Source organism: Natator depressus, chromosome 16 (assembly GCF_965152275.1).
Source record: "Natator depressus isolate rNatDep1 chromosome 16, rNatDep2.hap1, whole genome shotgun sequence".
Classification (NCBI taxonomy): Eukaryota; Metazoa; Chordata; order Testudines; family Cheloniidae; genus Natator; species Natator depressus.
Genome location: NC_134249.1, coordinates 21,715,843 through 21,743,017, shown reverse-complemented (window position 1 = coordinate 21,743,017; position 27,175 = coordinate 21,715,843). Strand labels below are relative to the sequence as shown.

At 45.6% G+C, this 27,175-nt stretch overlaps 1 protein-coding gene across 3 annotated transcripts in view; it reads right to left on the bottom strand.

Moving 5' to 3' along the window:
- The window catches only part of GSN (gelsolin), a 51,617-nt gene extending 34,084 nt beyond the window's left edge, over positions 1–17,533 (bottom strand). The window contains exon 1 of one of the 3 annotated variants that reach the window (XM_074974167.1): positions 17,430–17,533. Coding sequence is in view for 2 of the 3 variants with exons in the window: in XM_074974165.1 (XP_074830266.1) it covers positions 14,862–14,894 (33 nt within the window). In the remaining variant the exon portion in view is untranslated. Of the gene's footprint in view, positions 1–4,952; positions 5,066–14,861; positions 14,910–17,429 lie in introns of those variants that run through there. The other 2 variants (XM_074974165.1, XM_074974166.1) reach the window with 2 other exon arrangements.
- Positions 17,534–27,175: the final 9,642 nt, after the last annotated feature.

Genomic DNA, 27,175 nt, shown 5'->3' with positions numbered 1-27,175 from the left:
ATCAAGGGAGAGAGAAGTATAAGCAATTCTTACGTTTGTAGAAGATCTATTTGTGATTAAAAACATTTAGCTGTAACTTTGTCGTATCCAGGTAGAAGTCCAGCTCTGAGCGCTAGTGCATGGTCCCTATTGTGCCCCTATCCCAAGGGCACACAAGCACAAGTGATCCTTTCGGATCATCGTCCCTGCTTTTGCTGCAGGATCTTCCTTCCTCAAAAGCAGCATTTAAAAAGTGGAGGCCAGGATTTACCCAGTTGCTTTTCAGGGTTTGTCTTCACATGGAGTTATTCTGGAAGAGCGGTATAGTGTAGTCAGTGTAACTAGAGGGGCAGTGTAGTCTACTGAACAGTGTCTGAGGCACAGCCCATACTATTTGGGTTTTATGCCTGGCTTGTCACTGATGGCAGGTGAATCAATTTAGTTCTTCATGCCTCTTTTTTTTCCCCCCCTCTGTTTTGTTGGTAAGCAATTTGGAGCAGGGATTTTCTTTTGCTGTTTTTGTACATTGCCTCGCACAATGGACACCCTGATCTCAGCTGTGGCCTCTGATTAAAATGCAATACAAACAACTTTTGTTGTAAACCAGATGCTGCAGGTCAGCTTTTGTTAATCCTTATAACAGGTGGCTCATCGCTCCTGAAACAAAGTTGAAAGTAAACATTTTCAGGCCTTTGTGGGAGAAGAGGCTAAATTACTGCCTCTCCTTCAAGGGAATGTGGTTACACTGGCTCCACAGTGCAAACACTACTTATCTGTCAGCACATTTTTCCACTCACTGCAATGGTTGGGACAATGGTGAATGGCAGGAACATCAGATTTCAGAGTAGCAGCCGTGTTAGTCTGTATTCGCAAAAAGAAAAGGAGGACTTGTGGCACCTTAGAGACTAACCAATTTATTTGAGCATAAGCTTTCGTGAGCTACAGCTCACTTCATCGTGAGCTGTAGCTCATGAAAGCTCATGCTCAAATAAATTGGTTAGTCTCTAAGGTGCCACAAGTACTCCTTTTCTTTTTAGGAACATCAGAGGTGACCATTCAGCCCACATTCTGAGTTCTACCCCAATTCACAGCCGGGGACCTTGCTGAACAACCACACTCAGAACTTTAAAAGAGGTCAGATGTGCTTTTAGAAAGAGCTGAAGAATCTTCCACCAATGAAAAGTCAAAGGTGACCCTGCTCTTTTCCAAACCCCTCTACCCTACAAAATCGGCTCAGTCACAAATGAGATCCAGGGTTGTGTTCCAAACATGGTATAACATGGTTTTCTCACCCTGAGTGGAAAGGAAAAACATGTTTTAGCCCTTGAAGAAATGACACTAACTTGCTGACATAAGTTGATGGACATTGTGTTCCTTAACATGTTTGGCGGGTTTTCTGTCTACATTAGTAATAACACTCTTGCAAAACAGATGCGCAACATTTTTAGACCTGATTATTTTTATACTATAGAAATGGTATTAAATAGCCTGGTCTTTCAGAAAGAGGATTAATGGATTCCAATCCACTGCATGTAAACCAGTTTTATCTTTCCACTTAATATCCCCAGATTGTAGCTGGCTGACAGGGCAAAATCATAATCCTACAATGAGATACAAAGACAAAAACTAAATGCTCCCTGTGGGCACTTAAGTTCCTGTGACAGTAACTGGGTGTGTTTTTACTAATACATACTGACATATATGACAAGTCTATTGTTTAATCTCTGTCACATTATTTACACCAAAACCTTGACTTTGTTAGAATGTATCCTTTTAAATAATCAGGTTCACATTTGAAAAACTTTTGTTACCAGTAGCCAACATTATTAAAAGAAAAAGTAACATTCTAATTTACTTTTCAGCCTTTATCCTATTTGTTTACATCTTTCATTTCATTCAGTTTGGACAGTCAAACATCACAGAGCTGTTGTGGTGATTTATAAAGTTTTCATGCCGCTCTGAAAATACAAAGGACCACAAGAGTATATTTTATCAATTCTTTCCCCTGATATAACAAATCTAGACACAACTACTGCATTCATCGTACACATTTGAGGAGCCAGGACTGGAACCCTTGATTCATTGCAAAAAGAGAGTCCATCACAACCTGAGCTACATAGTCCCTTACCAGCTAGCTGATAATCTCTGTCAGCCAGTGACTATAAGGCAATATCATTAATACATAAACAGTATACTACCTAGTTCCTCTTCATATCAAGGTGTGTAAAGTTCTCTTTATGGTGATTACACAGATAGCTCTCGAGGCTTTTTTTGTTTGTTTGTTTGTTTTTTAACATGATTCAGACTTTTGGGATTGAGGAACCAAAGTGTTACTCAGATCAGAAAGCGAGAGAGAACAAAGCCCTAATGATTTTGATTTCAGCTAGTATTTGGGGCTCTGTCCAATCTGAAAGATCTGGCTTCTTTTGGATGATTCACTTCATCCTGGATTTTATATATTTTGGTTTGAATTGTAGCTATCATTTTTGTGTGTGGAAATGTTTGCTAAACCCGTATGTTTAAACGTTGCCGGATGATTTCCTACTGACTCACCGACTAGCTCCTAATATAGACAAGCAAGTCTCTCTCCAGTAATGGCTGTGCACAGAATAGAAACCTCCATGCCTGAGATCAATGGGGATTCTCCTGGGGGAGCAAGGTGATCAAAAGCCCAGATCGTCCTATAGACTGGGGCAGGAGAGGTGGCTATCTTTTCAGCTAGGTAGGAAGGAACCAGTTTTCTTGAGAGTCCACAGAAGCAAGTTCTTTTCTCACCCCATTACTTCTCAGAATTCTGTCAGGGTCACTGACTCCTACTCTGAATATCCTGCACACACACTTAACTGGATGCACCTCAATACAGTTCCAAATGCAGAGAACAACTGTGTCTGTACAGAATTACATACAATACCACAGCAAGCTACTATTCACACTCCATGGAGTGATACTGAATAGCTATGGATTAATGTGATGTTTTGAGTTCCCATATTGCTCCACAAAGCCATTCTAGCATAACCTTGTGACATATGCTACAACGAATCCCCTTAAGAGAAGCTGATAGAACTGCAATTAGGCAGATTAGTCCCTGTGGAAGACAGCCAAATGTTAGAGCTTTCCTTTCCCCTCAGCCTAGCGTTGTGCTAGTCTCATAAGTTATTTACCTAGGTAAGGTGTGTCCCTAGGACTTTAATGTTTGTACAGATACTAGCCAACCTGTTCCCTTCCCTAGCTGGATGCAGAATACCCATAACCCCCAAGGTGGCTGCTATTGCTTAATACCATTACTAGACACACCTTCAACATCCGAATGAATCAAGTCAAAGAACAGGCAGTTAAATTCTAGAGATCGGTTCTTAAAAATGCTTATAGCCTAGGTAGCCTTGAGATAGGTGCTCTAGGCTTTTGAGTGCCTGACAATGCTGCTAGAGGGCACTGGGAAATCAGTTAATTTACTAATACACCTGTTAAGAACCCACCCTGAAAAATAATCCCATATGAATAGAGCGGGTACCAGTATAAAAACAGTACTCTGCAAACAGAACAGGTACAGATGAGTACTAGTAGAAGAGGTATAAAATAAGCTCTTTTGGGCGGGGTTCACATCTTCATGTGTGTTTGTACAGCACTTTACACAATGGTCCTGACTGTAGCCTCTGGTGCAGTGGTGAGCTGGAGCCGGTTTGCATGAGGGACAACTGGTTCTAAAAGGGCTTCTAAATTTAACAACCGGCCAAAAGTGGCACCTTAGGCGCCGATTCCATGGGTGCTCCGGAGCTGGAGCACCCATGGGGAAAATTTGAAGGGTGCAGAGCACCCACTGGCAGCTCCCCGCCCCACACCAGCTCACCTCTGCTCCACCTCCTCCCCTGAACATGCCGTCCCACTCTGCTTCTCCGCCCCCCCCCCCCCCGGCTTCCCAGGAATCAGCTGTTCGCGCGGGACACCAGGGAGGGCTGAGAAGCAGGCGGCGGCTTCGCACTCAGGCCCAGGGAGGCGGAGCAGAGGGGAGCTGGGGGCAGGGGGGCGAGGAGGGCTGTCTGCACCGCAGCAGGTAACCCCGGAGGGGGGAGGGGCCCAGGGGAACCACTTCCCGCCCCAGCTCACCTCCGCCTCCCTGGGCCTGAGTGCGAAGCTGCCACCTCTTCTCAGACCTCCCCAGCATCCCGTGCGAACAGCTGATTCGCGGGAAGCCGGGGGGTGGCGAGCGGAGAAGCAGAGCGGGGCAGCACGTTCAGGGGAGGACGCGGAGCGGAGGTGAGCTGGGGCTGGGCGCGGGGCGGGGAGCTGCAGGTGGGTGCTCTGCACACACCAAATTTTCCCTGTGGGTGCTCCAGCCTAAGTCGGTGCCTAAGGTGCCACGGAGTCGGTGCCTAAGATGCCACTTTCGATGCGATCAGTGGGGGAGCGGCCGCTCTCCCTGTTCCCCCCTTAGCTACACTCCCCCGCCCCTAGGAGCCAGAGGGACCTGCTGGATGCTTCCTGGGAGCTGCCCCAGGTAAGCACCGCCGGGACTCCCTACCTCGCCCCCCGGCAGGTCCCTCAGGCTCTTAGGGGCAGGGTGGGCACCTACTATGGTGGCCCACAAGGCCCTCTCGCCCGGTTCTGGGGGAAGTCAGGGGACGGGGGGGGGGGGGGGGGGTGTTGGATGGGGTAAGGGTCGGGGGGGCATCAAGGAACGCGGCAGGTTGGATGGGGCAGGAGTCCCTGGTGGGCCGAGATGGGTCACGACCCCCTCGTGGGGTAGGAGGGAACCGGTTGTTAAGATTTTGGCAGCTCATCATTGCTCTGGTGCAATAGAAAAACTAAATAAATAATGTATGCTGGAACAGGTACAAATGGAGGAGCACACACAAACATAGTGGTGCAGTTATAGTAAACAGCATGATCTAGCATTGTGCTCACGAAAAGCCTGACTAACATACTCTGCCAGTCAAGAAAATCTGAGATTGCATGATGTGGTGTAAACAACATACGCTTGCCAACATGACCTTTCAGGAAGCGGGGGTGAAGCAGGAGGACGTCCTCTGGAATCCCAGGTCCTGCTCTGCATGAAGTCTGTGCAGTGGCTTGTCCCACTGACTCCTTTTGCTTTTACTTTCCCTTTTCCTGCAAAAAAAAAAAAAAACTTCTCTCCTCCATCTTTTCTAGGACTCTACCTTGAATGGAGACGTGAGCAGCAAATCAGTGTACGAAGCAGAGTAGGTATAATGGGCAACACGCTGCATTTCAGTTCCCCTCCTTTCTGTCTTACCCTCCATTTTCTTTTCACAGTGCTGCATTAAAAGCAATTTTCCGCTCAGAGAACTATTTTGGGAAGATGGATATTTTTCGCTCAGACAAACCCCACAGGCCGTGCTGCCTGATTACGGAGGAGCAGCCTGACTCCTCCATTGTGGACCATGCAGGAGGGAAAAGAAGTTACACCGGCTGCATTTTAAGGTGGCAGCATTCTAGTGGACATGTCCAGTAAGTTCCAAGGGGATGCTGCTTTCAGATGGGTCTTGGTGGAAGCAGAACTGGGATCTAACGAATATAGATTCCCCCTCTCTGAGGTCTTGGTCAGGGTAGAGGGCATGTCACGGGTTGCAGAATCTGTTTTGAAACAGCAAGGCTGCTAATACTATATATTTGAACTATCTGCTGCACTTGTCCAAGTAGCTACATCTTGTCCTGAGCATTAAGTGTTTAACTTTTAACATGATCATTGTCCTGTGGACCCTTCTACATCAAAAACATGTCAGTTTTATGAAAATCCTTGACATACTAAAACATCACGTGGGCTTGGTGCTGTGTGCCATCCCCATTCAAGGAGTTTTCTTTTTAAAATCTAGTCTCTGGTATCATTTCCAATTAACACAGGACCCAAATGCAAATTCATCCCTTTATGGAGAAGCTGATAACCATTTTAAGCTCTCTTTCTCTATCCCTCAGCCTCCTAAAATTGTTTGTTCATACTTTTGTTTGGAGTCATAAATGCATGATGATCTTAAAAAGACTGGGATTTTAATTTTATGTGGAGGAGAAGAATGAGAGGAGACATGACAGAAGTATACAAAATAATTAATTGCGCAGAAAAGATAAATCAGGTACTTCTACTTATCCTTTACAAGAAAAAGGGGACAGCCAATTAAATTGAAAAGCAGCAAATTTACAAATGATAAAGAGATTTTGTGTAGAACATAATCAAAGAAATGTAGGGCTAGAAGAGACCTCAAAAGGTCATCTAGACCAGCCCCCCATGCTGAAGCAGGATTAAGTTAACCTAGACCATCTCTCACAGGTGTTTGTCTAGCCTTGTCTTAAAACCTCCAGTGATGAGGATTCCACAAACTCCTTAGGTAACCTGTTCCAATGTTTAACTATCCTTATAATTAGAAAGTCCTCTTTATAACAGCCTTTTACCCATTTGAAGATTGTTCCCCCCCGCCCCCCATTCTTCTTTTTTCTAGACTAAACATGCCCAGTTCTTTCAGTCTGTCCTCACAGGTCATGTTTGCCAAACTTTGTATCATTTTGTTTCTCTCCTATGGAATCTCCCCAATTTGTTCACATCTTTCTTAAAGTGTGGTGCCCAAAACTGGATACAGTACTCCAGCTGATGTCTAGTGGCACTGAGTTCCACAAGCATCACTGAATCAGGAGTTCAGGAAGATTCAAAATAGGATTAGAAATGTATACAGAAAATGAGAACATCCACACTGCATTTCTTAACTCTTCCTGTGGAGCATGATACTGCCCAGTGTCAGATTGAGGATACTGGACTAGACAGTCCACATGGCAATTCCTATATTTCTAAATACTGTATGAATGAACAAAAACTAACCTAGAACATCTGCTTTTTGTTGTCCAGTGTTACTTAGTGTCTTACAAAAGTTACTTGATAATTCAGTTTAACAGTGATTTGCATTTGATTTTAATGAAAGACTCAGAAAATTCCACTGGTTTAAATGCAATTTGGTAACTCTTGCTCCATTTCAAAACAAGCTGTTTCTTGAGGTAGAAGTAAAAGTGGCGATACGCTGGTGTGTTGAGTGGCACATCCCTACTATCCAGCATGCTCCTCCAGCTGACAGCTATTGATTAGCTGCATTGATGTTCAAACTCGGATTATAAACCAGAAAGATCACATTTGTGAAGAGAATGAAAAAACAAATGTAACCACCAAATACATGGCAGCTATTTTAGGAATGGCATGGTTCCCACCAAAAGTCCCTAGATTAGATCACTTTCCTGCACCAGAAAATAAAAAAAGAGTTGTATTCAAACCCATATAAGGCAGCATTTAGTCAAGGTGGTTCTTTAAAATATTAGTACTGCTTTCTGTATTGTCAGAGGACTCGTCATCTTGTTAGCTTTTCTCTTTTTGCAGCAGTCGCATCCAACTTTCTGATGTTGGCAGACACACTAACAATTTGTGAGTTGCCCGAGATTTGCTTACATGTTTACACAAAATATTTATAAAACAAGGTTTTATAACGGAAAGTGTTAGACAACCTGTATTATAGGTGGAGCTGACAGTAACACTGCTATATTATGAAACTCGCTTGTAGCATGTGTGACAAAGCTCTGTCCTTGCCTCCGTGGGTCCCGCGTTTCCTGGCGGATTTCGCTAGCCTCAGAGGCTCACTGTGACCCTCAACGTAACCTTCTTTCTCTAGAGACAAGGGTCACAGTCTACCTAGCCATTTTCATCATAAGCCAGCAAGGGAGGGGAGGAGAAGTTATCCTTCCTTGCACAGTCTCTGTTATCTCCCAGTCTCAGTGATTAATCAGGGGGCAAAGGTGGGGGGGGAGCCTGGGCCCACCCTCTACTCCGGGCTCCAGCCCAGGGACCCTAATAGTATCAGCTATGGTAGCTGACCTTTTAGAAACATGACACATACAATTCCCTGGGCTACTTCCCCCACAGCAGCCCTCACTTCCTCAAGCTCCACTTCACCCTCACCTCAGGGCCTCCTTCCCTGTGCCTGATATGGTGTGTACTGCTCAGCCTCTCCACCAGCACAACTTCCTCCCACAGCTCCTGACATGCACCCCCGCCTGACTGGCTGGGAGGCTTTTCACTAGTTTCAGCCAGCCCCTGATGGGCTTCAGGTGTCCCAATCAACCTAGCCTTCTCCCTGCCTTCCGGAAAGTTCTTAATTGGCCCCAGGTGTCTTAACTGACCTGGAGCAGCTTCCATTTCACTTAACCTGGTACCAGGGATTTGTTTAGCCTGGAGCTAATATATCTATCTCCCACTACTTTTCTATAGCCATCTGGTCTTGCCCCATCACATATCCACCCCCTGTGCTCAACACCATAGAGCTGGGCAACTTGGGACGCCAGGCAGTATGCTTGTGACAGACCAGCAGCGTTGCCATGGTGGCATCCAGCCCTGTGCCCTATGCAGAACTGGAATGGTTGGAGGGATAAGAACCACCTGGTGACCCTTGCATTCTTTTCCTTATTCCGCTGCATCCACTGGAGGGGTGCATGGTCTGTCATAAGAGTAAATCGCCGGCCTAAGAAGTAATAACGCAGTGTCTCCATAGCCCATTTGACAGCAAGGCATTCTCTCTCGACTACTGCGTATTTCTGTTCTCTTGGGAGAAGCTTTCTGCTTAGGTAGAGGATCGGGTGTTCCTCTTCTCCCACCATTTGCGCCAGAACTGCTCCCAACCGCACCTCAGAAACGTCTGTTTGTAAAATAAATTCCCTGTTAAAGTCCGGGGCTATGAGTACGGGGTCATTACAGAGGGCCGTCCGAAGGTCTGTAAATGCCCCCTCTCCTGCGTCGGTCCACTTTACCATGTCTGGACCTCGGGCCTTCACCAGGTCCGCTAGGAGACTTGCCCTAGTGGCGAAGTGGGGAATAAACCGTCGGTAGTAGCCTACCACACCTAGGAACACACGGACCTGCTTCTTTCGGGTCGGCCGGGGCCAGTTTTGAATTGCCTCTAGCTTATTCGTTTGGGGCTTCACTATGCCCCTTCCCACAATATATCCCAGGTACCTAGTCTCTGCTAGCCCTATGGCGCATTTAACGGGATTAGCAGTGAGGCCAGCCCGCCTTAAGGTGCGCAGTACTGCCTCAACTTTCTCCAAGTGGGTTCCCCAGTCTGGCGTATAGATGATGACATCATCTAGGTATGCAGCTGCATAACTAGTATGGGGGCGCAGCAGCTTATCCATGAGGCACTGGAATGTGGCTGGGGCCACAGGTAGCCCAAAAGGGAGGACGGTGTACTGGAATAGCCCATCCGGGGTGGAGAATGCTGTCTTTTCTTTAGCTTCTTTGGTCAGAGGAATCTGCCAGTACCCTTTTGTCAGATCCAGTGTAGTCAAGAATCGGGCACTACCCAGTCGGTCAAACAGTTCGTCGATGCATGGTATGGGTTATGCATCAAACTGGGATATTTCATTCAGTTGGCGAAAGTCATTACAGAATCTCATGGTACTGTCAGGTTTAGGCACTAGAACAATTGGACTGGACCACTGACTGTAAGATTCTTCAATAACCCCTAACTCTAACATTTTCTTTACTTCGGCCTTGATTTCTTCTCTTTTGGCTGCTGGGATTCGGTAGGGTCTCAATGTTACCTTGGCTCTGGGGATCGTGCCAGTATGGTGATAGGTCTCAGTCGTACGCCCTGGTTTTGTAGAGAACACATCTCTGTTGCGATTAATCATGTCGGCTGCCTCAATCTTTTGGATGATATCCTCACTTGCTCGTGTAAGTTATCCTCCTGGGGAAGGGTCTCCTGCATGACTAAGCATGCCTCTCGATCGTGCCAAGGTTTTAGAAGATTGAGGTGGTAAATTTGCTCCGATTTCTGGCGGCCTGGCTGCTGCACCTTATAGTTCACCTCTCCCACAGCTTCGATTATTTCGTAGGGTCCCCGCCACTTGCCCAACAGTTTACTTTCTGCTGTGGGCACCAGTACCATCACCCGATCCCCTGGTTGGAACCATCGAAGCTTCGCTTGGTGGTTATAATGGGTTCGTTGGGTCTCCTGTGCTCTCTCCAAGTGCTCCCGTACAATGGGCGTAACTCAGTCTATCCAATCTCTCATCTGCAGTACATGCTCAACTATGTTCCTTCCGGGATTTGGCTCCTCTTCCCAGGCTTCTCTGGCTATATCCAATATGCCCCGAGGGTGGCACCCATATAGTAGTTCGAATGGAGAGAAACCCGTGGAGGCTTGCGGAACCTCCCAGATGGCGAACATGAGGTAAGGCAATAGGGTATCCCAATCTTTCCCATCCCGGCTCACCACTTTCCTGATCACGGCCTTGAGGGTCCTATTGAACCTTTCCACAAGGCCATCTGTTTGCGGGTGGTATACAGAGGTCCGTAGGGCTTGTACATGGAGCAATGAACAGAGATCTTTCATCAACTTGGACATGAAAGGTGTCCCTTGATCAGTCAATATCTCCTTGGGTAGCCCAACCCGGGCAAAGATCTGTACTAGCTCCTTAGCTACTGTCTTGGAAGCTGTGTTGCGCAGGGGAACAGCTTCCGGGTACCAGGTTGCATAGTCCAGTACAACAAGCACATGTTGGTGGCCCCGAGCTGTCTTCTCTAGGAGCCCTACCAGATCCATGGCTATCCGTTCGAAAGGAACCTCTATTATTGGAAGAGGTATCAAAGGAGCCCGCAAGTGCGGGCGAGGGCTATGTAACTGACACTCCAGACAAGAGGTGCAGTATCGCCGGACATCTTCATGTACTCCTGGCCAGAAGAACCTCCGCAGGATCCGTGCCTGGGTTTTCTCTACCCCTAGGTGTCCTCCAAACAGGTGACTGTGGGTGAGACTCAATATGGCTTTTTGATGTTTTCGTGGCACCAGAAGTTGTTGTATCTCTTGCTCCTGCATTTGCACCACGCGGTACAGGAGATTTTTCTTCACTATAAAGAAAGGTCTGGGACCCCGGACCTTCCCATCCACGGGTATCCCATCAATCTCGGCCACCTCTTTCCTGGCGTTATCATATCTGGGGTCCTCTGCCTGGTCCAGCCCAAAAGTCTCTCTCCCGGGACTAACCTGCCCAAGCTCCCAGGGGCCGGCTTCTGCTTCTTCCAACGGCTCGCTGCCGTCATGGCTGGGGGCAGCTTCTGGCTCACCTTCTGTGGTGAAAGTTTCTCTGTTGGCTGCTCATGTCCATCTGCCTACTAGGGAGGTCTTCTGGCCCTGGGTCAGGATCTGGGTTCCCAAGGCCTTTGCAGCCTTCCTCTCTTTTTTTGTCTTCCGGGTCTTTCGGGGGGCTGAGAACAGATCCTGAGAAAACTCAGCGAACATTGGGGGTTGACATTCCCGGGTGACAAGTCGCTGTCCTCAGGGTCCCCACCTCCCTCCAGCCTCTCCGGGGGCAGTAAATTATCAAACCCTGGATAGTCCCTCCCAATGACTACAGGATATGGAAGTTTAGGAACTACGCCCACAGTCACTTCAATGGGGTTTCCCTGAACCTCCATCTCCACTGGGATGGTGGAGTAATGGCTCACGGCCCCATGCACGCATGTCACTGGTACGCGTTTGGCTTGTAGCAGCTGACTATTTTTTACCAGCTTACCCGATATGAGGGTGATAGCACTCCCAGAGTCCACAAGCGCTGTAGTCTCTGCTCCATTTATCCTCACTGGCCTGGTGTAATTATGCGGGGCTAATGGACCCCCGCGAGGTGGATAAGGGAGCATGAGACCTCCCAATCCCCCAAGTTACATTGCATAGGCTCCTCGGTGCTGGGACACTGTGCTGCTATGTGTCCCCACATGCATAACATCTATAATTGCTTTTAATCACTCCCCTATCCTGGGGGTTAGGGGGTTTAGTCCTGGGGTTCCCCCCACTCAGGCCAATCCCTTCCTTCTGGGGTCCCCTCTGGTTTTCGGCCCCCCCCTTCTTCCACCTAGGACTCCCCAGGGGTTTGGCTGCGCAACCTTCCAGGGTTGGGGTCGGGTGCTTGCTTCGAAAGGGGCCTTCCTTGGGTAGTTGGGTCAGTTCCCTGGCTGTCATCCATCTTTCTACCAGTGTGATCATCTCATCGTACGTGGACGGATCGTTCTGGCCTACCCATTTGCGGAGATCTGGCGGCAGTTCCCGCATGTAATGGTCGATGACCAGGGTCTCCAAAATCTCCTCCGGCCTGCACACCTCGGGCTGTAACCACTTCTGAGCAAGGTGTAGGAGGTCGAATAGCTGGGACCTTGGGGGTTTGTTCTCCTGGTATTTCCACTCATGGAACCTCTGGGCCCTTACCGCTGCCGTTACCCCTGATCGTGCTAGGATCTCTGCCTTCAAACGGGTATAGTCAGTGGCATCCGTGGCAGGCAAGTCAAAGTAGGCCTTCTGGGCCTCTCCACACAAAAAAGGGGCGAGAATGCTGGCCCACTGCTCCTGGGGCCACACCTCATGCTGAGCAGTCCTTTCGAATGAGAGGAGATATGCCTTTATGTCATCTCCTGACGTCATCTGTGGCAGACAACCAGTGGCCCTCAGGGTTCGCGTCCCGTCAGACCCCTGGGCCTGGGTGGTGAGGATCTTCAGCTGGTCCACCACCTCTCTCAAGAGGGCACAGTCTTGGGTCGCCTGGCTCATCAATAATTGATTGGTTTCCTGCTGTAGCCTCATAGACTCCTGTTGTGCCATTGCCTGAACCCGGGTGGCCTCCTGCTGGGCTGCCGTGGCTTGTACCAGGGCACTGACCACCTCCTCCATTGTGGTACAAAGCAAACAAACAAAAACCAAAAAAAAAAATAAAAATCCAAAACCCCAGTGCGCTTTTTTTTTTAAACCTCTTTCTTCCACCACACTGTGAACGAAGTCCCACTCCTGACACCAGTTGTGACAAAGCTCTGTCCTTGCCTCCGTGGGTCCCGCATTTCCTGGCGGATTTCGCTAGCCTCAGAGGCTCACTGTGACCCTCCACCTAACCCTTTTTTCTCTAGAGACAAGGGTCACAGTCTACTGAGCCATTTTCATCATAAGCCAGCAAGGGAGGGGAGAAGAAGTTATCCTTCCTTGCACAGTCTCTGTTATCTCCCAGTCTCAGTGATTAATCAGGGGGCAAAGGTGGGGGGGAGCCCGGGCCCACCCTCTACTCCGGGCTCCAGCCCAGGGACCCTAATAGTATCGGCTCTGGTAGCTGACCTTTTAGAAACATGACACGTACAATTCCCTGGGCTACTTCCCCCACAGCAGCCCTCACTTCCTCAAGCTCCACTTCACCCTCACCTCAGGGCCTCCTTCCCTGTGCCTGATATGGTGTGTACTGCTCAGCCTCTCCACCAGCACAACTTCCTCCCACAGCTCCTGACATGCACCCCCGCCTGACTGGCTGGGAGGCTTTTCACTAGTTTCAGCCAGCCCCTGATGGGCTTCAGGTGTCCCAATCAACCTAGCCTTCTCCCTGCCTTCCGGAAAGTTCTTAATTGGCCCCAGGTGTCTTAACTGACCTGGAGCAGCTTCCATTTCACTTAACCTGGTACCAGGGATTTGTTTAGCCTGGAGCTAATATATCTATCTCCCACTACTTTTCTATAGCCATCTGGCCTTGCCCCGTCACACATGCTTGAAAGTAGATGCTGCCTCCCCCTTCTAGGAATTAGTCCACAGAGGTCAACTGCCCACTACTGCAATTGGCTAATGCTGCCTCTCCTTCAGCTCAAATGGTAGAGGTCTGTGCTTTGGTAATGAAAGTCCCAGGTTAAAACACTTAGGATGATCAAGGGTTGAGTTTAGGTTACGTTAAGATTAAAGTTGAAACAAACAGAACTCTTTAATTTCTGCCTTGCTGCTCTTTAGTCATTTAGAAACAGGCAAGTCTTGATTTCTGGTTCAGTTTCTCCCTCTTCCCTCCCAACACATTGATTGTCATCAGGCTGTGGAAAATAGCCACTCACTGTCCTATGTTTGTTTTACAAGTTAAACTTTATTATGGGGGAGTTTTTCAAAGACGCAAGTGGCAGATAAATACCTAGCTCCCACTGAAATTCAATGCCAGTTGTGTCTCTGAAAATCTCCCCAGTAACTTTCAGATGCATATGAAAATGTTCACATACAAAGTCACTGACTGATCATTGCTGTTCAATGAGGTATAACTACATCCCACACTCTCCTGGGGTGCTTCCAGATAAGCCAGACTGTCTTCAGGCCGAGTACCACTGAAATCCATGGTAAAGCTCCCATTGACTTTAGTGACAGGATGATCAAGCCAATAGATGGTAGAGATAACAAACTAATTCTTTCAAATGGCTAACACTCAATACAGGGTCACTGTGACTCAGTGGCCAGCATTCTCACCACCAGGTCCGGAGGTCATAGTGTGGAGTCCGTTCTAAAACTTAAGACTATAGCCACTACATACATTGCAGTGCTCTGCAAGAAGCCTGCTGAAATGCTAGAAGCCATCAAATGGAGGGATCTCTTCTGCTCATGGCACTTTATCAAAGGGACTATGGTGCAAACTTTCCCATAGATAAAATTAATAACTTGGCTGCAATGTCTAAGGTTGTGTGAGAACTATTCCTAGTCACACAAATGTGGCTTCACTTCCCTTGATGGTTCATTGTAGACAGTATTTAACTCGTTACTTTGTAGAGTAGTTTGAGAAACCTAGAGGAGGAAAGATGCTATAGAAGCTCCCCTTTTTATCCTAAAGTAGGAATACCCTGTGCTGAGCCATGCCATGCCCCAGCAAAGGGAAGTTTTTTTGCCAATAAACTTGCATCATGCATAAAGCTGGCTATGGAGGATGGAAAGAACTGCAATTTTATCAGTTAGAGAAATAACAGACTCAGGAAAAAGAATGATGGTAGGATCCTTGTTAGCAAAGTTGGATTTTTACATCCAAAAGCAAGTTAACATTCAAAGCAATTTATTCAAAGAGGATCTACTTACTAATGAGGCCTCCTTGAAACAAGTCATCCCCATAACTTTTTTAACTCTCTTCCTAGGAAACATTTTAAATACGTTTAAGTGTATACATCTTTGAAATTTCTATTCAAATAGTGTTTTCAAAACATACATACTCCAGGCAAAAAAAACAAACACAAAGCCCCCAGTATTCCCGGCACTAATGAGAACAGACTTGTGCTATTTTTACCAGTGTTTGGCATCTATCCTAAATCAGTTGTAAAGCAGAGGAAAATGACCCTTTACCCGCTGATCTCCTCTGCAAATCCACCAATACAATCTTCACAGGTTTCTTATTAAGATATCCAAGAACAGCAGTGGGATGTTATGGGTAGAAGCTTCTCCAGGATTTCTGTATCAGATTAGACCAGGGTATTTTTGCCTCTCGGCAACAACAACATGCATCTTCAGTATTTTGAAAAAAATTGTAACAACATTGTCAGTGATTTTATGAGAATTAAAAAAAAAAGTTTAATTCCTTGAAACACAAAATATATGATGATGTGTTGTTAGACTATGTAATGCCAAATCACACAGGAGGTGCCCTGTCATTAATCTCACATACCACACAAAACATAGGGATTTGGAACATACATTTTCTGTTCACCCCAGGGAATGTTTTACCTAAGCAAATATATTCTCTTTAATCTTAAATTGTAAGATTCTACGGACAAAGAGCTTGTCTACTCCATGTACTGTACAGGGCTGTGTACGTTTTCAGCAGACTACAAAAAAGTAATTCTATTTTGAATCAGCTCTCTTTTCTGCAGTTAATAATTTCTCTCCCCAGTCTTAGAGACTAACCAATTTATTTGAGCACAAGCTTTCGTGAGCTACAGCTCACTTCATCGGATGCACGATGTAGCTCATGAAAGCTTATGCTCAAATAAATTGGTTAGTCTCTAAGGTGCCACAAGTCCTCCTTTTCTTTTTGCGAATACAGACTAACACGGCTGCTACTCTGAAATCTCCCCATTCTATCTATCTATCTAGGTACTTATACTGCATTCAACACTGTAGTAATAGGAAATACCTTATTGTGCCTCTGAAATCATCTCATTGATCAGCCATTAATATCAATCAGTTGGTGAAATGATACCATAGCTATTCAATCAGCTGTGCGGTATAACTATATTTTCTCAAAAGGAAAATATTCTGTTTGCTTGTTTGTTTTTAAGGCACACAAAAAAACTGCTGCAGGCTTATATTTCCATTTCCACTATGGTTTGCCATCCAAAACCATTTCAGTAATGCCCATTGATGTGGGTGTGTGCATATGCAAGCGATGACTCATAGTGACCTTCCATCTTGTCTGCTAGAATTTACAACCATATAAAATTCACAGCAGCAGCTATTACCCTAAAACTACTACATAATTACCAAAAAGAACACCCCAAATATGCAACCAAAAAGCAGCCGGGTCCATTCTGCTGCTAAGACTGAAAACAAAATGTTATCTGTTAACAGTTGTACATCTGACTACATTTTAAGTGTCCCTTTGCTAATGAAAGGTTTGTTTACTGGCTATTTAAAATTATGTGTTAATATTCTTTCAATTCCAATGAGTCACTGTTTAGTGTAGATGGAGCACCTACGCTTCCCCGTGAAAAGTGGTGTACCAAAAGGCAAAGTTAGCTCTGCAGAGAGTACTATTAGTAACTTTGGATGGTTTTGAACTTTTTGCACATGAGCTTTCTTTATTATAGATTTTGAAACAGTGCCAGCGCCTCAGGAAGGAGAGTTTATTTAAATATCAACATTCACCTCCCTTCTTGGTTAATGAGTAAGAATTCACGATGCCTCCGAAAAGAATCTAGGGCTCGGTCCTGCAGGCTGCTGCGCACCTTTCCCTCCCCTGGGAGTCAGGGAGAGTGGAGGGCACCCTGCTCCCTGCCAGGATTTGGCCCCGCCCGGGCACTACAGATACCATCCGGTGCTGGACGGGCACCCGTGGAATATTTTACGTGGGTTTCTATTAGACACATCAAAGCAGCCACAGGATGAGGGCCAGCAGCTTTCGCCCCAGCCCCCTGCAGCGCATCAGGATTGGATTGGGTGGGTCCCTCCCGGCTGCGCTCACGCGCGTAAACCGGGGCGCACGGCGGCTCCCTGCTACCCAGGGACCCCACCTCCGGAGTCCAGGGCGCTCATGTGCCGGGGGCACCCGGGCGCCCCGCACCCCGGTGCTCGGCTGCACCCCAGCTCCTGCCTTTCTGTGGAAGCTGCCGCGAGTCAAAGCCAACTCAGGCCTCCATCCTGACTCGCTGGCGTCCAGGGGGAGCTTCCCATTGTCCCCACCCGCGGTGGGTTCGGGCCCTTATTCCCCCCAAGATGGGACTGCAAAGACTCTTTCCTCCGCCCCCAGCAGCTGGGGAGGCGGGACCGACACGTCCCCGCTCTGCCCTGCTGGAACAGGGGAGCTGCTGCGCCCCGGACTGTCTCCAGCAGGGAGCGGCCAATGGAGACGAGCCCGGAGCAAGCGCAGGCACCGGCCTCCCCCTCGCCCGTGGCATCCCCCGAGCCCCTGCAGTGGGGCTCTCGTCGCGGACCTACCTGCAGCTGTTGCTTAAAGGCAGGAGACGACTTGGCGAGTTACTGCAGCGCCCGGCTGGCTGAAGGAAGCTGGCGCAGAGTGGGCTGGGGCTGGGACTGGGGCGGGGGTGGGCAGGGACTGGGGCGGGGGCACCGAGTGATTCGCGGCTCTGTCCTCCACTGAGCAGCCGCAGGAGGGGGATCCTGGGGTGGGGCCGGGCTTGTCCCTGGGACTGGGTGCAGCAGCTGGGCTCCGGGGGGCGCGGGGCTGTGCCGCTGGAGGCTCGCGAAGCTCGTGTGCAGTAGGGCTGGCTGCGCTGTGTCTGTGCAGCAGCCAGGACGGACGCAGACGCAACAGGAGGAAGCCGGTGAGGTTAGGTGCATAAGCATAGAGGATGTGGTCACCTCCTGGTGCAGCAGGTGGGCTGCGAGGATGCTGGAGCAGCAGCCGCAGGTGCTAATAGGGTTCTGGCCTGTGATCCAGGGTCAGCAACCGCAGCCCTTTCCTGTGGTCCTAGAAGCAAAAGGACACAGCAACCGAGCTAATTGGATGTGAACTATTTGAGCCCGGTTCGTTTCAGTGTAAACTCAACTGCTGAGGATGATTTGCATTAGCAAGGAGTGCTAGTGGTGTGAGTAAATAAATTAATGAGCTTCATCTAGGTTCCTAACGGTTCTTGGATCAAGGGCCAGCCTTAACATTGCTGGGGCCTTGGCTGATTCCACTACAGGAGGGAGAACTGGGTTGTGACCTGCTGAAGTTGTCTGTGAGGTCCTCAAATGTCCAACAACCCAAGCAGCCGCCTGCCTGGCACATGCTCTTTCATGGTCCTGTCAGGATCTGTAATTTTGGAGAACTGTATACAAATGTGTACAAATTAGAAACAAGTGAAAAACTTTTTTTACAGGTTTCAGACTTCACTAAAACCATCGCTACACTTGGCACTAATTGGCTGCCTTATTAGAAGCATCAGTAGTGGCCAAGAATTGAATGGACCATGGGGATTAATGGACCATCCAAGTCAAGGATGAAGCACATGAGCAGGGGTTAAAAAAGGCAGTTAAAGGGGAAAAAATATGTATTTTAAAAATTGGAGGTCAAATCCTACTGAGGAAAATAGAAAGGAACAAAAACTCTGGCAAGTCAAGTGTAAAAGTCTAGCTAGGCAGGTTAAAAAAGAATTTGAAGAGCTACTAGGAAAAGATACAGAAGCTAACTGCAATTTTTTTTAAGTCCATTAGAAGCAGGAAGCCGGCCAAACAACCAGTGGGGCCACTGGATGACAGAGATGCTAAAAGAGCACTCGAGGAAGACAAGGCCATTGTGGAGAAGCTAAATGAATTCTTTGCATCAGTCTTCACTGCCAAGGGTGCGAGGGAGATTCTCACACCTGAGACATTCTTCTTAGGTGACAAATCTGAGGAATGTCCCAGACCACGGTGTCAAGAGAGGAGGCTTTGGAACAAATTGTTAAAGTAAACAGTAATAAGTCACCAGGCCCAAATGGTGTTCACTCAAGAGTTCTGAAAAAACTCAAATATGAAATTGCAGAACTACTAAACTATGGTGGGTAACCTATCACTGGAAATCAACCTCTGTACTAGATGACTGGAGGATAGCTAATGTAACACCGATTTTTTTAAAAGGCTCCAGAGGCAATCTAGCAATTACAGGCCAGTAAGCCTAACTTCAGTACCTGGCAAATTGGTTGAAGCTACAGTAAAGAACAGAATTATCAGACACATAGATGAATGTGATTAATTGGGGAAGAGCCAACATGGCTTTCATAAAGGGAATCACGCCTCACTAACATATTAGAAGTCTTTGAGGGGCTCAACAAATGCAGACAAGGGTGATCCAGTAGATGTAGTGTACCTGGATTTTCAGAAAACTTTTGACAAGGATCTCACCAAAGGCTCTTAAGCAATGTAAGCTGTCATGGGATAAGAGGGAAGGTCCTCTCATATATCAGTAACTGGTTAAAAGATAGGAAACAAAGAGTAGGCATAAATGGTTAATTTTCACAGTGGAGAAAGGTAATTAGCGGTGACCCCCAAGGAGTTAGGCTGGAACCAGTGTTGTTCAACATATTCATAAATGACCTGGAAAAAAGGGTAAACAATGAGATGGCAAAGGTTGCAGATGATACAAAATTACTCAAGATAGTTAGGTCCAGCACAGACTGCAAAGAGTTACTGGGTGACTGTGGAACAAAATGGGAAATGACATTAAGTGTTGAAAAGTGGAAAGTAATGCACATTGGAAAACATAATCCCAACTGTACATAAAAAAGAGATCTTGGGGTCATTGTGGATAATTCTCTGAAAACATCTGTTCAATGTGCTGTGGCAGTCAAAAAAGAAAACAGAATGTTAGGAACCATTAGGAAAGGGATAAATAAGAAGAAAATATCATATTGCCACTATATAAATCCGTGGTGTGCCCACATCTTTAATACTGCATGCAGATGTGGTTGCCCCGACTCAAAAAAGATATTTTAGAATTGGAAAAAGTATAGAGAAGGGCAACAAAAATTATTAGGGGTACAGAACAGCTTCTGTATAAGGAGAGATTAAAAAGACTGGAACTGTTCAACTTAGAAAAGAGATGACTCGGGGGGATATGATAGAGATGTATAAAATCATGAATGGCATGGAGAAAATGAATCAGGAAGTCTTATTTACCCTTTCATGTAACACAAGAACCAGAGGTCACCCAATTAAATTAATAGGCAACAGATTTAAAACAAACAAGAGAAAGTACTTCTTCACACAATGCACAGTCAAGTTGTGGAACTCATTGCAAGGGGATGTTGTGAAGGCCAAAAGTATAACAGGGTTCAAAAAAGAATTAGATAAATTCATGGAGGATAGGTCCATCAATGGCTAATAGCCAAAGTGGGCAGGGACACAACCCCATGCTCTGGGTGTCCCTAAACCTCTGACTTCCAGAAGCTAGGACTGGCTGACAGGGATGGATCACTCCGTAAATTGTCCTGTTCTGTTCATTCCCTCTGAAGCATCTGGGGACTAGCCGCTGTTGGAGGACAGGATACTGGTGAAATGGACCACTAATCTGACCCAGTATGGCTGTTCTTATGTCAGTGGGAGAAATGTACATTACTGCTCTTCATGCTGCACCTGTTCTGTGCATTTAGTGAGGATTTCATTCCACAGGGTTGTGTCTAACACTAACAATTCATACTCACAATCACTTGGCATTTCTAAAGCACCTGTATAACATCACCTTTATTGAACTTTTCAACAATATCAGCAATTAATCTTTCTTTTGCCAAATTTGAGCAAACATTAAAAACAACTAAGTATAAACATGAACACTAAAATGCATTACTCTATTATGACATGAAACCGTTGAGATGAGGTCTGTGTGAGACTCTGAGCACACCTATGTTAGACAGTAACAAACTGACTACAGAATCCAAAGAACCTTGATCATTTCAAGTAGCAGTCTGAGCCAGTTAAATTCAGCCTCAGCTGTTTTCCAAGGTCGACACTTGAAACTAAATAGTCTGGCAGATTTTGCAAAAGAACTGAGGAGCACAGTGACCAACTTATCATTTTCTGACTGGTATAGTGTATCAGCCTAGGGATTTATTTGTAGGGGATGTGGAGGTGAGGAAGACATGGAAATTCTCTGATGTTGAAGAACTGTCTGTCTTCCGTGTCCTTTTTCAGGCCTACCACTCCATGTTAGGATTAATTTCCAACATGCAGAATGCCAGTTCCTTTCTTCTCCTTAAAGCTCTCTAATTCTTTCCTGAAGCCTTTCTATGTTGATCTCCTTCCTGATGGCATGTCCTAATGCTATCTCTCCATCTTATCACATTCAAGTGGTTGTCCTGTGTGTTGTAGTTGCCCAAAACATGTATTTGAAGTCAGTGGGGCTGTGCACTGGTTCAGGGATCCACTCATGCAGAGTCAGTTGCAGGATCAGGACTTTCGACTAGCAACCTTGTTGGCAACATCACCAGAGAGGTCAAGGAATGAGGGTCACGGAGCTATATGGCATTTCCTGTAAAGCTGTGTGGGTATTGGTAGTGCTAGATTAATAATTATAATTTAAATAACTTCTCACCCAGGGAACGTGATTCTCTTCTGCTACTTGTTTGTCTGTAGTTTGCATTATCATTTGCTTAATATCTTATTATATATTCTTCTTGACCTCAATCTGCAGTTTACTAACTTTTGCATGGCTTCCTGAGCCAGTTACATGGGGCCTGGCTCCCATTTTTAAGTGGGTGCTATCCCTCATATGGCTACTGTCTTTTTTCAATCTGGAGATTACTGGCAGAAAAAAATGTGGCTTCTACCTTTCCTTTTTCATATATTATATAAAACACCAAGAAGTTAAATGGCAGTTATGCACGAATATGACGCAACAGCTGCAATATAAAAGTTACACAATTCTGATTTTTGGCTGTTATCCTGGAAAATGTTAACCCCCCTACCCCACCCCCGCGCACACACACACTGTCCAGCTGTATTGTATCTCATCTCTGCTCCTGAATGAAAGAAAATGTACACTCAAAGTATGAGAAACAAATCAGACGTCCATTTCTTTTTTTATCAGTGCTGCTCAGTTGCTTAGTGGGGGGCTGCTGTCCTAAAATGGAGTCAGTGTCTCTGTTCTAGGGTTTACATTTAGCTCTCCTTGCGTTCTAAATTCTCAATACAAAATTACATTAAAAGAATGCTAGGGTTGGGAGTCCAACCAACAAATACAAAAGAAGTGGCAAGTAACCAAGCTAAGCAAAGTAAGCTTACATTGAGATCCATGCTTAATTTGTGTCAGGGCTTGTCAGGGCTGAGCTCTGGCACGTCTAGGCTTGGCAGTTCATAGCCTTGGCACCTCTGGGCTGGCTGCATCAGTTATGAATGTAAAAAAATTGCTTGAGTTCCAGTACATAATTGCTTGAGCCATGGCACCTCTTTCATTACAAATGAAGCACTGATTGAGGTGGCATGTCATTGGTCTAGTTCCTGGAAATTCCATCCTGATCTGACTCAGGTATTTTCTATGGTGTTTGGGTTATGCGGACACTTGATGTCTTCTGTACCAGGCAGAATTTATCTAGTATGGATGCAGTTTTTATCTAAGGTGTTAAGCAGTTTATCTCCTTAATAAACCTTGAACCTTGCTTCACCTTACTCCAGCTCCAGATTAGAACACTTCTCCATCAATGATTACTTTTATCTCTGGTTCATAAAAATCCTTCCAAAGAACAATGTTATTTATTTATTTTATTTATTTTTCCTGTGAGGTGAGCCAGATTGCACTAGATGGCAGATGTTTAAAATATTTCTCAATCTATTCCCCTAGACCCTCCTAAAAAGAATTTATTTTTGCCACATCTTCCTACTATTTCACATTACTAATTTCAAATACTGTTTAACTTTCTCTTAATGTGGAATTTGTTTTATTTGTTTTTTTGTTGTGTTTTGATGTTAAGTAACTTTTAATCATTGGATCTATACATACAGAAACCCTATCTAATAATGCAGTGATCACATAGATTTATACAGTTCAGGATTGTTAGATAATCACATCACATCATTCTGTAAGTATGTTGTGTAGTGATATCATAACAATTCCGGGTAAGCTGCATGAGAAGTTGTATTGCACACGCATGACATATGATTATTTTGTATACACTGGATGGACGCTCTTTATACTTCTACATCTCAGCCATTAGAGAATTTCCTTCTCCCCTCCCCTCCGTGTTCCAAAATGTTAAATTAACAGAATAGACTCATCCTGCAAAAAAAATGTTGTTAATCTTTGATTTTTTTTTTTTGGTAAACATTTTTGGGTGAAAATGTGTATTCGTAAATAATATTTTCTGTTCATGTAAATGAAGGTACAGTAGAAATAGCTCAACCCAGGCACAAAGTAGACAGATGCTTTACAATATTCACACATACACAGCTCTAAAAGGCTCCTTAGATAGCACTTCCATATGCTATTCTAGTCCTCCACCTGACTACCAATGCATGTCAGTCCTGACCTGCCACTTCCCACACCGAGCACGCCTACTACAAGAGTTAACAGGAAGATGTTTCTTTCTGCAAGAGCAATGAGACCTTGGTGTTCAATTCAAGTAATTGCTTGATTTTAAAAAAGAAACAAACAATCTGAGATCCCAGGACAGATTGTATGTTTAAAATAAACCTCCTAATCTGTAGTAGACCTGTACAGTTATATCCCTGTTATAGAGAGAGCAATTCAACACAATTTTTAAAAAAATCCTTCAGTCCTTATGGGAAGATTTTATAAAAGGGGCAAACTATCAATATAGGTTCAGTTTAAAGCCTACCAACCTGTCAGTGACCTTTTAAGCATCCTACATTGGAGGCAGTTTATGAGAATTGGCTTTGGAGCCAGAGTGACTGTGGTTTTCTTCTGAGCACTGCCACTGAGTCCAAACCCTATTACATGGGTTCATCAAGTCTGTTCCGATGTTGGACTCTTGGGCCGTCAAGCCCTTGGAGCCGCGCAGGAACGGAACAAATGGCAAACGATCGCTGCAGCCAACTGTTTGGCTAAGCATTGAAGAAGAGAGACGGCCACTGAGTGACTATGTGATTTTGGGCAAGTTACTTAATCTTTCTGAGTCAGTTTAAAATGGGATTAATAATAATAGTTAAAATGGGATAATAATTGCGGGGTACTGTATGTAAATTCCTTTATAAATTATAAGTATTGTTACTATTATCATGAAAAAGCACTACACCTTACCTCCAAATTTTAGAACTCTAGCTTAATCTAAAACAAACTCTCAAACACCATCATGTTAAAAATCAAATGCAGACATTCAACTTACTTGTGGTAATGGTGATGTCAGTGTTAATTCCAGCCAGTGGAGCAGAAACAGCAGCTGATTTTGTCAACCCTACCAAGCCATTTCTGAATGAACAGTTTCATTCTTCTATACTCAGTGATCATGACTTTCTGTGTTTTCCTGCTGCAGTACAGGGTTGAAAGCTTTAAACACAACCTAGATAGATTGAAAATGAAAGGTTTGCTTCCATTGTAGCACCAGGAAAAGAATCAGATTGCAACTTGCTGCAAGAGCAGAGGTTTTAACCTCAGTTGCCTGGCTTAGGGTACTTACATTCTGCCTATCGTAATTTCCCATGGAGTTTCAAATGGCAAAGTTATTCTCCACTTCCAGATCTAAATGGTTGGTTAGTTCTGTTGTGCACTGTTGTTATAATTCACCCCAGAAGTTTCTTCTTTTTAGTGGTGGGTGAAGTGATCCCTGTGCATAGTGTGTATATCAGTTTGGTAAACACATTGGGATCATTCAGGATGAAAGGTGCTCTATGTAAGCTATTATTATTTATTGGGCAATTTACTTGAGCCCCTGAGAAATGAAACAATTTTTAACTTCTGAGATATTTCAGCAGTAGATAGTTTACAACTGTATCGAAAGGGAATCATTGTTTTATTATTCTTCTGTATTGTGTTATAAATCAAACAGGGCTAGATTCATCCTTCATGCAACTTCATTGATGCCCTAGGGATGAATGTGGCTATTGAAATTCATTATTTCTAATCTGAGTTTTGTGACATGTTCAACATAGCAACATATACAAGCTCTATTGATACATTTTCAACATTTCTCAAAAAGAGTTTAATTTCTAATTAATTACATTTTTTGCAAAGCTTTTCTTACCTACCACAGCTGTGCGATGGCAAATATGACACAGGCAGACAGACACCTACACAGCTGGCTATGTTTTTTCTTTCTTTCTCTACACCTTGCATCAGAGAAGTGTGCCTTTCCACCCTGACAGGAGTATTGTACTGTGATAAACTGACACAATGCCACCATGGTGCAGCAATTTACAAAACAATTCCTGTTCCTTTAACAATGCTTTCTACAACTGCTGGAGTTGTAGAAAAATGTAATGAGGCCATGGCTAACGTTAAAAAACAATTGCCAATGTGTTTCTCTTGGGTGATTATTGAAGCTAAAGAAAAAGGGTGCAAATCATATTCTAAGCAAAAAGGTTTTTGCCAGAATATTTTCAGGGAGAAGAAGTTTTCATTTCATTTTGATTTTACAACCTGGTATGTAATGATGTGTGAACCAGGGCAGTAGGGGGCTCCTTGCCATATCGGTAACATATGCTATGAGGTCAGGTACTAATGCTGTTACAGAGCTACACATGCAGATTTCTGCTTTCATAGCATGGGACTTCCATTTATTTATTTTGTGAGGGGAGACTTCATCTCTATCTCATTTACCTTGTTAATAATCTAGATGCCAGACCCACATAGCCCAGCTCCACTAGATATCTGCAACCCCCTCTCTTTGATCCTGGTTTGCTCCACCTATTTCTTCTTCATTTGAAAGTCTCAAATTCTACTGAAAACCCAGGAATCACCAATGGTGTTTTGGCTGGACTCATGCTGAAAAGTGAAAAGTGGTGAACTTTGGATTTTCACTTATTGGAACAGTTGGAAAAGCAAGGCTATATCCTGCATTCCTTAGTCGCATCAAACAGACAGCTCTAGGAGTTATACCCAAGTTAGGAGTAAAAGGACTGGCTGTAAAAAAAGCTTCTGACTAGAGCATCCGATGAAGTGAGCTGTAGCTCATGAAAGCTTATGCTCAAATAAATTTGTTAGTCTCTAAGGTGCCACAAGTACTCCTTTTCTTTTTGCAGATACAGACTAACACGGCTGCTACTCTGAAACCTGTCATTATGGGAACCAGTATTTTAATTCTGTGGGAAATTCTGCAATTTCAAAATTTGTTTTAGTTCCAAATTGGAACAAAGCAAAAATTTCTTAATGATAAGTTGTTTCAAAATGAAAAATTGAAATGGTCCATTCTGATAAGGTCCTTATTGAAATGTTTTGTTCTGAGGTTTTTTAAATGAAATTTTGTTGGAATTGACATGTTCAGGCAGAAAATTTCAATTTTGATGTGTAGTGAGGCAGTGTGATTCCCCGCTGCCCTGGAGAGGGACGAGCCCCTCCGGACCCCAAAGTGGGCGGAGCCAGTGGAGCCTGCGCCTGCCCCCCACAGGTCAAGGCGCAGGACAGGAAGTACAAAAGCCCAACCCCAGAGCTCACTAGAGACCCAGCCACTGGAGAAGCCAGATGCCTGTGACCTAGCTCCCGGTTGGGAGATTCTTGCAATTGGCGACCGACCCGAGGACTGGCCAGACCCCGGAGAAGCTGTTAAGCCTGCCCGTGGCAAGTTACGAAGAGGAGCTGCCAAGCCTACCGCTCGCCGGGTACCCTGAGGAGCCCACGGTGCTTGATTCCTTGGAGGACACTGTCCAGACTCAGGTACCTCTAGAAGGGGAGGTAGGAAGTAGCCCAGGGGCAGCTAACCCTAGTCTGGCTGCCGCACTCCCAGAGCCAAAGTCAGTGTGTGGCGGCCAGGATCCCCACTGACACAGCAGTAGGCCATCTGCCGCTGCTAGGGCCCCGGGCTGGGATGCAGTGGAGTGAGTGGGCCTGCGTCCCCCCTGCCACCCAACATGCAGATGGCCGTCTCCCCCTCTCCCAGGCCCTTCAGAGCCAGGGCCTGGGCCTCCTGAACTTATTTGTTCGCTCAGCCCCTGCCTGAGGGCCTGAGTCACAAATGCTGCACTGCCCATCCTGACCCAGGGCTTGGGCTTGTTGCTTATTTGTTCGCTCAGCCCCTGCCTGAGGGCCTGAGTCACAAATGCTGCACTGCCCATCCTGACCCAGGGCTTGGGCTTGTTGCTTATTTGTTTGCTCAGCC